The sequence below is a fragment of the Nylanderia fulva genome, unplaced genomic scaffold (assembly GCF_048542155.1).
Source record: "Nylanderia fulva isolate GAGA-0341 unplaced genomic scaffold, ASM4854215v1 Scaffold86, whole genome shotgun sequence".
Taxonomy (NCBI): domain Eukaryota; kingdom Metazoa; phylum Arthropoda; class Insecta; order Hymenoptera; family Formicidae; genus Nylanderia; species Nylanderia fulva.
Genome location: NW_028190982.1, coordinates 240,845 through 253,122, shown reverse-complemented (window position 1 = coordinate 253,122; position 12,278 = coordinate 240,845). Strand labels below are relative to the sequence as shown.

The 12,278-nt window shown below is 28.2% G+C and overlaps 2 protein-coding genes across 4 annotated transcripts in view; both read left to right on the top strand.

The window, feature by feature from the left end:
• The window catches only part of LOC146719798 (uncharacterized), a 192,963-nt gene that overhangs the window by 159,912 nt on the left and 20,773 nt on the right, over positions 1-12,278 (top strand).
• On the top strand, positions 5,814-8,348 carry LOC114928982 (uncharacterized). 3 transcript variants are annotated; one of them, XM_085489508.1, is made up of 9 exons: positions 5,818-6,123; positions 6,220-6,300; positions 6,476-6,788; positions 6,901-6,970; positions 7,047-7,120; positions 7,210-7,276; positions 7,357-7,427; positions 7,517-7,586; positions 8,023-8,348. In XM_085489508.1, exons 3-9 carry the CDS (start codon positions 6,531-6,533, stop codon positions 8,289-8,291), a joined length of 879 nt encoding a protein of 292 aa, XP_085345634.1. In that variant the 5' UTR covers positions 5,818-6,123; positions 6,220-6,300; positions 6,476-6,530; the 3' UTR covers positions 8,292-8,348. The 3 variants fall into 3 exon arrangements, with proteins under 3 accessions (XP_085345635.1, XP_085345634.1, XP_029156180.1); XM_029300347.2 differs by having other exon boundaries at positions 5,820-6,123; positions 8,050-8,348; XM_085489509.1 differs by lacking the exons at positions 7,047-7,120; positions 7,210-7,276 and having other exon boundaries at positions 5,814-6,123.

The following is a 12,278-nucleotide window of genomic DNA, read 5'->3' as shown; positions in this document are numbered from 1 at the left end:
CTCCACATAAACCGTTTTTTTCATTGAACAATGAAACTTATTTTGGTTCTTTTGATTGGCCTCATCTTATCAAGCGGTTGATTAGCCAGTTAAGATCTCATAAGTATATTTATGTAAATGGCGAAATTATTATGTCTTTTCATGACTTATTTGCAACATGGCAAATTGACAGAAAATTAAATACTTCAAATTTATTGAATCACATTACCTACGGCCACTTTTACCCAAACAATTTTGAAGTCATAATTGTGAAAAGAGCATTTCAAATGTTAAGTGCAAGATTTGCTGCAGCAATATCAACAGCAGGCCAAAGCAATATGTTAAAAAGTTCTTCATGGAAAGCATCTGCAGAATTTTTTTACAAAATGAATAAAGTAATAGATGTTATGAATGTATATCATTTAAATAATTGGATAGAAGTAAAAGATCCGTTATCAGATGATAATTCAATGGTTGAAGAATTATTAACATCTTTCATTGAATGGTGTTCGAAGTGGAGTACTTCCTTCAACAAGATGTCGAGACCTCCGTGCTTTGATGGAATGATTACGACTGTGGAAGCAATTTTATCAATGTATCATTCCATCAAACAACACTATCCGGATTTCAAGCTTGCCACTGCACTATGCAACCAAGATTCTGTAGAACATACATTTGGAAAAATTAGAGGACGCGGAGGATTCAACCGTAATCCAACTGCCAGAATGGTACGGTTAACGTTGCGACACATTTTATCTAGTGGATATATTTATGGAAGCGACAGAGGAAATGTAACTTGTCAAGAAACGTTTTCATTAACGAATGGTACATCGAAAGTTCGTGATGAAATGGAAAATAACAGTATTCCATTACAAGAAGAATTTACTTATTTAACTGAAATGGATGACGACGCTGATAATCTCATTGCGACAGCCTTTGAAGAAATTACAAAATATTCAGAACAAAATTATTCTGACAATTTAGAAATAATAAAGACCAACAAGGAAGATGTAAATTTAGAAACAGAGGCATATGAAGTAAATGCAATTTTATATTTTGCAGGTTATATTGCTTGCTACAATTACAAGAATACAAAGTGCGACAGCTGCCGTGAAAAAAATTTGAAAACACCGATGGAAAAATCAAACGATAATAAAATTTATATTCAGCTACGCGAATATGAACATCAAAATGAATATGATCCTGAAGTACAATGGCTATCAAGGCCAACGGATTCATTTTTGAATATTATTACTCTACAACTTGAAGCAATAAATTCATATTACAAGACGTATTGGTACTTAAAAGATGTGAAGAAAAAGCTACTTGAGATTTGTGTAAAATACGTCCAACATGCTAATGAAGATTGGTTTAACGAGAACAACGAGTGTTATCTACATAGAATTAAAATGTTAGACTTTATGTTAAAAGTCAAGATATATGTAATTACAAAAAAAATAACAATGGAGGAAAAGAAGAAATAAATATAGCAACTAAAAGATCAAAAGAAATAAAGACAAAATGTCAAAAACTAAAGAACATAAAATATATGTAAAATTGCCATATTACATGTATAAAACGATCACGGCTCTTTGAGCGGTACGATCTCACTTCTCTTACATTTACTCGCGGCATTTAATGCGGAACAAGTAAAACGATCGCGGCTCTTCGAGCGGTACGATCTGACTTATTTTACATTTACTCGCGGCATTTAATGCGGAACGAGTAAAACGATCGCGGCTCTTCGAGCGGTACGATCTGACTTATTTTACATTTACTCGCGGCATTTAATGCGGAACGAGTAAAACGATCGCGGCTCTTCGAGCGGTACGATCTTACTTCTCTTACATTTACTCGCGGCATTTAATGCGGAACGAGTAAAACGATCGCGGCTCTTCGAGCGGTACGATCTCACTTCTCTTACATTTACTCGCGGCATTTAATGCGGAACGAATAAAAAATATGTAAAAATTCGCGGCCTTATGGCGGATCGAATAAGGGAGACAGTTTGAAATTTTTTAAAACTTAAACATAATTTTTTACTTTTTTATATATTTTATATATTAGCAAATATTATGTTTATATTTAAAAAAATTCCGAATTGTGTCAATTGGCCTTCACGTGGCGTCTCCTGGAAATGCTCTATGAGTAGCTAACAATTGACACACACGCACGCACACACACATTATTATATTTTAGTTATTATTCTTTTTATCTTATTGCACTTAATATTATTATATTTTGATATTTATTGTAAAATGTTATTTTTATAAATATATAAAAATGTGATTTTAGAAAAAAAGCGATTTGTTTTATGTATTTATAAAACAAATTGTTTAGTTAAAAAAATCACATTTTTATATATTTGTAAAACTAACATTTTACAATACCCCTATTAAAATAAAATAATAAGTACAATAAAATAATAAAATAAAATAACTAAAATAATCAGTTTTTTAAATTTTACAATATTATAATATAAAATAAAAATTAAATTTTATTTATTTATATTATTATATATTTATTTATTTATATTATTATTTATTTATAAAAATTATTATTATTTATAAAAAAAAATTAAAAATTGTAATTAAAAATGATTGTTCGGCTTCCTCTTCCTCTTCCTCCTCGTCTCATTCCTCTTCCACCTTTTCTCATTCCTCTTCCTCCTCTGCTTTCCATTTTTCTTCTTTCTCCATCTCCTTCGCTTGTTTCGTCTCTATATTCCTTCCTACGCGCAGACCATTTATATCTATAAAGCATAGAGAGATTTTATTTATTTAATTTTTTTATACATATATATAACTGTTTATTTCATTTATTTATTAATATTTAGAGAGACAATATTATACTGCATGTATGCGTAAATGCTGTATTATATTCTAGCTTGATAAAATATATACAGGGTGTCCGGTAACTAACGGACCAATGATTAAGGGCGGATTCTCTGGCCAATTTGGGGACGATTTTTCCTTAGCAAAAATGTTGAGAAGTCAATAATTTTCGAGTTATAAGCGATTGAAAAAAATGGTTTTTTTTGAAAACTAAACGTTTTGGAGTTAAAAGTCTAACATAATTACATTCTTCAATTAATTTCAGGTAAAGTTTACTATAATAAAATTTTAATTTGAGACTTAGTTATAAAGATACATAATGACAAATATTGGAAAATTGTAAAAAATGATGACCTTTTTCGATATTTTCGCTGAAGAAAAATCGTTCCCAAATTCACCAAAGAATGCATTTGTGATCGTTGGTCCGTTAGTTACCGGACACCCTGTATATATATATGTATGTGTGTATATATATATATATATATATATATATATATATATATATATATACATATATCAGAGATGCTGATTAATTAATTACTTTTTAAATTAATTATGACATTTAATTACAAACAGATGTAATCAAATGTAATTAAAATATTTTGAATTGACGATTTTAGAAAGATTAATTAGAGATCGTTACAATGACGATCGATATAAGCTAGATTAATCGAAGATCGCTTAATTAACGATTAATATGATCGAAGTCAATTGAAGGTTATTTAATTGACAATTGATATAAACGAAATTAATCGGAGAGCGATCGATTAAACGATTAATACAAGCTAATTTAATTGAAAGTTTTTTAATTAAACAATTAATATGAGTTAATTTTAATTAGAAGTACTTTAATGGACGATTGAAAAAAAATAGATTCAATCGAAGACAATTCAATTGACAATTGATTTGAGCAGAAACAATTAAAAAGTATATAATTGACGATTAAATATAACAAATTTAATGCGAATCTCTTTCATTAATGATTGACTTAAGAAAATCGATATAATTTCTCTATTTCCATTAATTAACTATGTGTAACGATTCATAAAATTTAAATAAATTTAATCGAAGATGTTTGATTGATGATATTATAACATGACTGAATTTAAATATTATTTAAAATAATATTATTTAAAATTATATAACGCAATTTTGTCATTCTTGATTTTCGTCTTATTTTATCATGTAGAACCACTCCTTACATTTTGGCCCACCTGTTGCCGAACACTCTGTATATATATATATAAATGTTGTAGCCAGATTACAAAATTCGTCGTTTTATAAAACGTTTAGCCATTTTATTAAGTGCAGCCACATACATTCCTAAATTATGATTAAAAATGAAATATTTTATAATCTGGCTAAGAATTTTAGTCTTTATATATGAAAAGAAACTCATCGCCACATTGTCAAATTCAATGATTTGTACGTCATTTTAAATTCTGGCTGGTTCACTTTAGTCATTTAATATGAACGACGCGTTTTATCCCTATTAATTTTTGATAAACAAGAGACTCATGTTACTTATCATAAAATCTCAATTGTAATAAATGTGTTAATAAAAAGTACTATAATTTATAAAATTTATAAAAATACTAAAATTTTTATAAAAATACTAAAAATAACATCAATTATGCCGTTCATTAAATGACTAAAGTGAATTAGCCATCAGAATCTAAAATAAATGTACAAACAATCGTTGCGTTTGACAATGCAGCGAGTTCTTTTTATAAAAAGACTAAAATTCTTAGCCAGATTAAAAAACATTTCATTTTCAATATATCATAATTTGAGAATGTGGCCGCATTTAATAAAATATCTAGATATTTTATAAAACGACAAATTTTGTAATCTGGTTACGATATATATATATATATATATATATATATATATTCTTCACACACACACACACGCACACGCATGCACGCACGCACGCACACACACACACACACACACACGCGCGCGCGCGCGCGCGTAAATACGAATATATATATAATATTAATTAATTACTACTTACTCAACTTTTAATCTGCTACTTCTGCTAGCCTCGATCTTACCTGTTTCACAGCCTCGGATAAACTGCCAAGCGGAGTGCTATACACTTTTATATAATATATATATTGGACACGAGTTTTGTTTGTTTCAGATTCTCGAGAGTTGAAGTAGGAACATACGAGTATCATATATCGTTTGTGACTTGCCGAATGAAAGCAAGACAGAGAGCGAACGAGATGATGAGCTTAATAACTCATAATGTTATAAATAAATAAATAAAAAATTATAACCTGACCTACTAATTATTGAATCTTTTTTTAATAAAATGTTTCATTATTATTATTATCTAAGTCTAAGTCGTTTAATTACTTTTTAGTTTTTTAATAATTAATTTAATTTATTCTAGTCATTTTTATATGAGAAAAATAATATTACGTATACGTTTTATAATGAATTAATATATTTCGGGAGCCGAATTATATATTCGTAATAATATAAGTGTTCAAAAATTATATTTAACTTTTGACTTTTAATTTTAATTATTTTAGCAAAGAGTTCCGAAATCTCTTACACACATAATGGGGATTTTTTTTATCCATATAATTCGCAATTAAGTATATATGTTAATTATTAATTTTAATAAAATAAAAATTAAAATTAAAGGTCAAATATAATTTTTGAACACAAATATATTAATTCATTATAAAACGTATACCCATGATAGTATTTTTCTCGTACAAATATAATTAGAGTAAATTAAATTAATCATAAAAAAATTAAAAACTAATCAGGTTAAATCAGGTTAATTTTTTATTTATTTATAACATCATAAAATTCTGTCCTTTCCAAAATACGCGAACGCTATGAAAAGATAAAATCTCGTACATGCCGCCGGACGAGTTCATGAGCATGAGACGCTCTTATCTTGGGAACGTATTAATAGTTACTGCATTGACCACTACTACGATATGGCGCTGAAATCAGTGAGAAATGCTGGGGATCGATTGTCTATTTGTGTCGATTTTTCTCACTTTTCGCACATTTATTTCACGTGAAGAAATACACGCGATTGGCTATGAGCAAGGTGAAAATACGATATCCCTAGATTCACGGGAGTACAAACCATTGTGAACACTCCGTAAAGCGTATATGCATGCATATATGTTTCAGTGATATCTTTATCTTTATAACCTCTGTGAATAAGAGAATGAATGTTACAGAAAAACAAAAAGAAATTATATTAAATTTTATCACTAAACATTCGGATTTCGGTCGGGGGCGGATAAGATACAATAATGAAAATAAGCGAAAAATGGTAAGTAATGGATATTGCGATTAATAACGTAATAAATATTATTTTAGATTTCCTAAAAATATGATTTAACAATCTTTAATTTCTAAACGTTTATAGGATGAACTGTGGGAAAAATTAACAAAAATATTAAATACAGCTGGATGTGGGCCGTGCAAATCAGCTAAAGAATGGGCCAAGGTAAATTTTATTACATTTTATTAGTGTTTTATATAAATCTAATAGTTGTAACAAAATCTGTGATAAAGTAGCGAGTTAGTTTACATCAACATATTTAATTTTATGTAATATTTGTTTTTGAGTTTTAAGTATTTTAAATTATTATTCATCACTGATCTTTATTTTTTTTATTTAGACGTGGAGAGATTGGAAATCCAACACATTAAAGAAAATTGCAAAACAGAAGACATATGATGGGAACAGGTGGTGGATCACCTGCTAAAAATCTACAATTAACATTAATTGAACAAAGTTTATTGGACTTTTTAACTCCAGACGCTACTGGCCTATCAGGAATACCTGAAGGCGGATTTGAAGATGTAATGCCAAATCAGTTAATATTATGTTCTCAACTCATTTCACCTCGAATACCAAATCAGGATTTGGCACTACATAATTTTAGCAATGAAATATTCCATTCATCTGAAATTGAAGACAATAACGTTTCAGTAAGTACTACGATTCTTTTTATAAATAATATTGCAATTTTGTAATAAATAATTCTGTAAGTTTTGGAAATCGTAGATAGAATTTCATTTTATATTTTTATATAATTAATAGGAGCAAGATAATCAGGCAATTTATGCAGCTTCAAGTGCAAAGAGACTTGTATCGACAAAATATTTAAAAGGTATAAAAAATCTAATTTATATTAAAATTAATATTTACATGTATAATAAATATCTTAATTACATTCCTTTATTTAGGTACAAAGAAACCAAAAGTTATGAACACTGTATTTGATTTATCATCTGATAATGAAAACGACGATAATGCTTTAGTATGTATTATCATTTTTTTATGATGTAGTATTGCAATTTTTAGAAATCTTAGATGTGATTTCATATTATATTTTTATATAATTAATAGGAGCAAGATAATCAGGCAATTTATACAGCTTCAGCAAAGGGATTAGTATCGACAAAATATTTAAAAAGTATTAAAAAATCTAATTTACATTAAATATATTAATATTTACATGTATAATAAATATTGTAATTACATTCCTTTGTTTAGGTACGAAGAAACCAAAAGTTATGACCAATGTATTCGATTCATCATCTAATGAAAACGACGATAATGCTTTAGTATGTATTATCATTTTTTTATGATATAGTATTGCAATTTTTAGAAATCCTGAATGTGATTTCATATTATGTTTTTATATAATTAATAGGAGCAAGATACTCAGGCAATCTATACAGCTCCAAGTACTAAGGGACTTGCATCGACAAAATATTCAGAAGGTACGAAAAATAAAAAATGTATTAATATTTACAATATATTACAATATAAGTTTTAAGTTTTAATAATGAAAATACTTATTTAGTCAGCCCTTTAAATTTTAAAGCCACAATCTCCACTTGATTCCTTTCGACCAATAGAGCCAAACGCGATGTTATTGCGACAATTATGAAAGAAAGAAAATTTGGAAACTAAGGAATTTGAATCGGGACACCCGATTCAGCCGACTTTCGGACCAATATTTTTCTCGCCTATTTCTTTACAGGGGATGTTAAGAGAAGGAACAGGAGGAATTTTTGAGATCCCAACCACAGGATTCAAATTCTTTTTCAAATGTTCTTTCTTTCATAATTGTCGCAATAACATCGCGTTTGGCTCTATTGGTCGAAAGGAATCAAGTGGAGATTGTGGTTTTAAGTTTTAGTTATAAATTTTCAGTTTTTTTACAAACATCCCTTTATTTAGGTATAAAGAAACCAAAACTTATGACGACTGCAATGAACTTATTAGAAAGGAAATCTTCTATATCGGAAAACTTAAAACAAAAAATGTTGGAACTAAAACAAGAAAAACTACAATTAAACAAAGAAAAATTAGCAGTTGATAAAGATATTCTGCAAGAACTACAGAATTTAAATAATAATATATTATCCATACGAGAAGAAATTGGTGGACAGTATTTGATAAATCTTCAAGATTCACCATAAACTGTCTGACAAATTACTAAAATAAACTTATCAAAGAAAAGATTTGAGTAAAATTAACACGTGTTACAAAAGTTGTCTTTATTAAGATTTTGATTAATATGATTTGTTAGATCATTTTAATTTATTTTGCTTCCGAAAAGATTTGAGTAAAATTAACACGTGTTACAAAAGTTTTCTTTATTAAGATTTTGATTAATATTATTTGTTAGATTATTTTTATTTATTTTGCTTCCGAAAAGATTTGAGTAAAATTAACACGTGTTACAAAAGTTGTCTTTATTAAGATTTTGATTAATATGATTTGTTAGATCATTTTGATTTATTTTGCTTCCGAAAAGATTTGAGTAAAATTAACACGTGTTACAAAAGTTGTCTTTATTAAGATTTTGATTAATATGATTTGTTAGTTCATTTTGATTTTGATTTTGCTTTCGAAAAGATTGAAATAAAATTAACACGTGTTACAAAAGTTGTCTTTATTAAGATTTTGATGAAATGTACTGTGATAATCTTAATTATTAATTTATTAAAAGATTATGAAATGTACTAATTTTGTGATACAATTTATGTGATAAATATATATATAAATATAGTGCTACCAAGCAATTTATTACAAATTGATATTTAAAATTTTTTTATAAATTCTGGAACATAAATTGTGGCTAAATATATTTTTCAAAGACAATACCTAATAAACCATTCTTGTAATATAGACGGTATACTTTATTAGGAAACTTGTTATATGGTTTTTTGAAAATACAATGGTGATGGAAGAACAAGTATCAGATATGGAACTAGCCTCGGAAAATATTCTAGTTCCTCAAGTACAAGAAGTAAAAATTGATACAATTAAAAAAACCAATAAATAAAATGTTTCACATGGTAAACCAAGATTAAGGAAAAAAGCATTGCATGCATCGATACTTAAGCAAATGGAGTTTTATTTCAGTGATGCAAATTTGAATAAAGATCGTTTTCTATCAGAACTACTAAAATAAAGTCCCTATATAGATCTTGAGGTATTCACTCAATTTAACAAGTTGCGCGAGCTAACTACAGATACAAATAGAATAGCTAAAGCTTTGCAGAAATTAACTATGTTAAAAGTGTCGGAAGATGGTACAAAAGTCTATCGATTAACACCGATTAATAAGGAAAATGTAGATCAGTGTACCGTTTATGTGCAAAAAAAAATATATATAAATATATATATACTATTCAAAATACCCATACAGCACCGATAGATTGCAAAAACATTACAACAATCTTTCACCGCAATATTGCAATATTACAAATTCACTGCAAAATGTTGCTACATCATTGCTGTTGAATTGCAGCAATGTTAAAATGTCCGCTTTTTGGAAGATTGCAACAAAATATTACAACAATATTGCAATATGTTATGAGTTTGCAATAATGCATTGTTATTGCAACCATAAACTAATGTTGCATATACAGGCATATAAATGTAAATAAATCATTAATGAAAATACGTTGTAGTTAATTTATATATATTACAATATATAAATTATAGAATTTGGATTACATGCAATATTTCCGAAATATTAATGTCATGTTGCTACAAGTGTGCTGGAATTTTGTGCACTTATATCTCTGCAATGTCTTTATAATGTTGCATTGCAACTTGCAACATTGCAACGTTGCTGCAATATAATTGCAATAATCTGTGCTGTATGGGTACCATCGCACAATATTTCTTCGTACTTCTTCTGCTTGCATTATATTTATATCATTAAATGGTATCGGCACTTCTCCTTCTTCCTCCAAATATACTTCATTTAATGGAATTCTCCATTTACAAGCAATGTTATGTAAAACATAACATGCATTTACAATTAGAGCTGTAAAGAATAGATTTAAAAAATACCTTTTCTTATCTCAATTATGCACTATAATCAGGGTTGGGAAAGTTACTTTGTAAAAATAACTAGTTACAGTTACAGTTATTTTATTGAAACAGTAACTAGTTACAGTTACAAGTTACCGATTTTAAAAAATAACTCGTTACAGTTACAGTTACTCAAAAAGTAACGAGTCGTTACTTTTCAATTACTTTTTAAAAATAATTATACATTATTTGAAATATAAGGAGCTTACATTTTATGCACAACTACAGTCAAGTATTTAAAAAAATTCTTGAATGTAATATTGATCGATTTGCTTGCGACTTTGTGATTACCATCAATGTATGAATGACCTTTATATACAACAGTAAAAATAGTTATATATGGTAACTTACTAAATGGTAATCGCAAAGTTGCAAGCAAATCGATCAATTATTACATTTAAGAATTTTTTTAAATACTTGACTGTGATTGGTCGATTGTAATTATGTGTTGTATTATTTTATGTACACAAAATTAAAATTTTAGGTAAAAGATTAAATCATATGAAGATCCATATATATATGCTACTGTTATCAAAATTTAATTTAATAATATAACGGCTACCATACTTAAACGATACTTTTAGCGGATGTTTCCAAAAAAAGTAATTAATAAAGTAACTGTTAAAATAGTTACTAGTTACTAAAAAATGTAACTAAGTTACAGTTACAGTTACAGATGGAGAAAAGTAACGAAGTTAAGTTACAGTTACCGAAAAAAGTAACTGTAACTGTAACTTCGTTACAAGTAACTCGTTACTTCCCAACCCTGACTATAATTACTTACATACCAGCAAATTCTGGTGTATAAGGTAATGTCCTCTCTTTTCTAAGACATCGCCACCGTCCTTTAAGGACACCTATGCATCTTTCTATTGCCGATCGTGCTTTAACTATGTGTTCTGTATATCTGCTTCTGGTGATGCTGCAGGTGCATTCATGAATGGCTTTAAAAGAAATGGCATAAGTGGGTACGCTGAATCTCCTAAAATGTTTATTAAAGGATATAATATTATTATTTAATCTTATTATTTAATACTTAATATTATTATTTAAATATATTATTTAATCATTCAAAATAATAAAGAAATACAATGATATACCTATAAGCCATGAACCTCTTTCACCTGCTGCCTGTCGTCTTTGTAAATAATTAAATAATTGAGAGGAATGGAAAACTCTAGAATCATGTGTCCTTCCCCCATGCATAGCATTTACTGCTAATATTTCATAGTTATATGAAGAAACCTAACAGAAACATGTAAAATTTTTGAACACACCGAATTATATAATTGGCGCGAATTTTATTGAATACAAATTACACTTAGCAATTTTTAATGTAAAAGAAAAAATAGAGCAATCGACAATAAATGGAGGAATAATCGAACTCTATCAGATCAGATTTTTATTTAAAGAGAAAAATATGCGTCTAATTATTTTATTATACTCTTTTTTTATATTACTATATTATTTTTATACGTACGATCATAACATTCAAAGAATGATATAGTTTTCTATTTATAAATAGATGTTCTCGTTCAATTTTTGGTGGAAAGATAGCAATATAAGTTTCATCTATGGCTCCAATTACTCCTGGAAATCCCGTTTTCTCAAAAAATCTATATAATAAGTTCAGGTAGAGTTATGTTACAGAGCATATTTTGTACAATTTAACTTCAATTTTATATATGCGATTCAAGTACTTACTCTTCTTTAATCTCTTGTTTTCTTCTGTTTGATATTGGAAATTTTATCCATCGTTCCATAACTGTATTTATTGCATTTACAGTGGCATGAATAGCAACAGAAATGGAAGTCTGACACATGCTTGATAAATAATCTTGTCCAGTTCTTCTTTGATAAGAACCTGATGCAAAGAAATTAAGTGTAGCAAAAATCTAAAACATAATAAAAATTAAGATTATAATAGTATATTGGCTAACAAGTGCGGGAAATCGGAAATCGGACGAGAATGCGGAAGTTTGGCGCACGAGGCGAAGCCGAGTACGACAATCCGCACTCTCGGCCGATTTGCGACCCGCACATGTTGGTCACAATATTTTATGCGATCGGTGCGTGGA

What these genes read in the sequence shown, in the direction of transcription:
- LOC114928982 (XM_085489508.1), top strand. Translation starts at nt 6,531, where the DNA reads ATGATGGGAACAGGTGGTGGATCACCTGCTAAAAATCTACAATTAACA. An exon ending in ATCGACAAAATATTTAAAAG is followed by an intron (nt 6,971 to 7,046) that starts GTATAAAAAATC and finishes TCCTTTATTTAG; the next exon opens with GTACAAAGAAACCAAAAGTT. An exon ending in AAAACGACGATAATGCTTTA is followed by an intron (nt 7,121 to 7,209) that starts GTATGTATTATC and finishes TATAATTAATAG; the next exon opens with GAGCAAGATAATCAGGCAAT.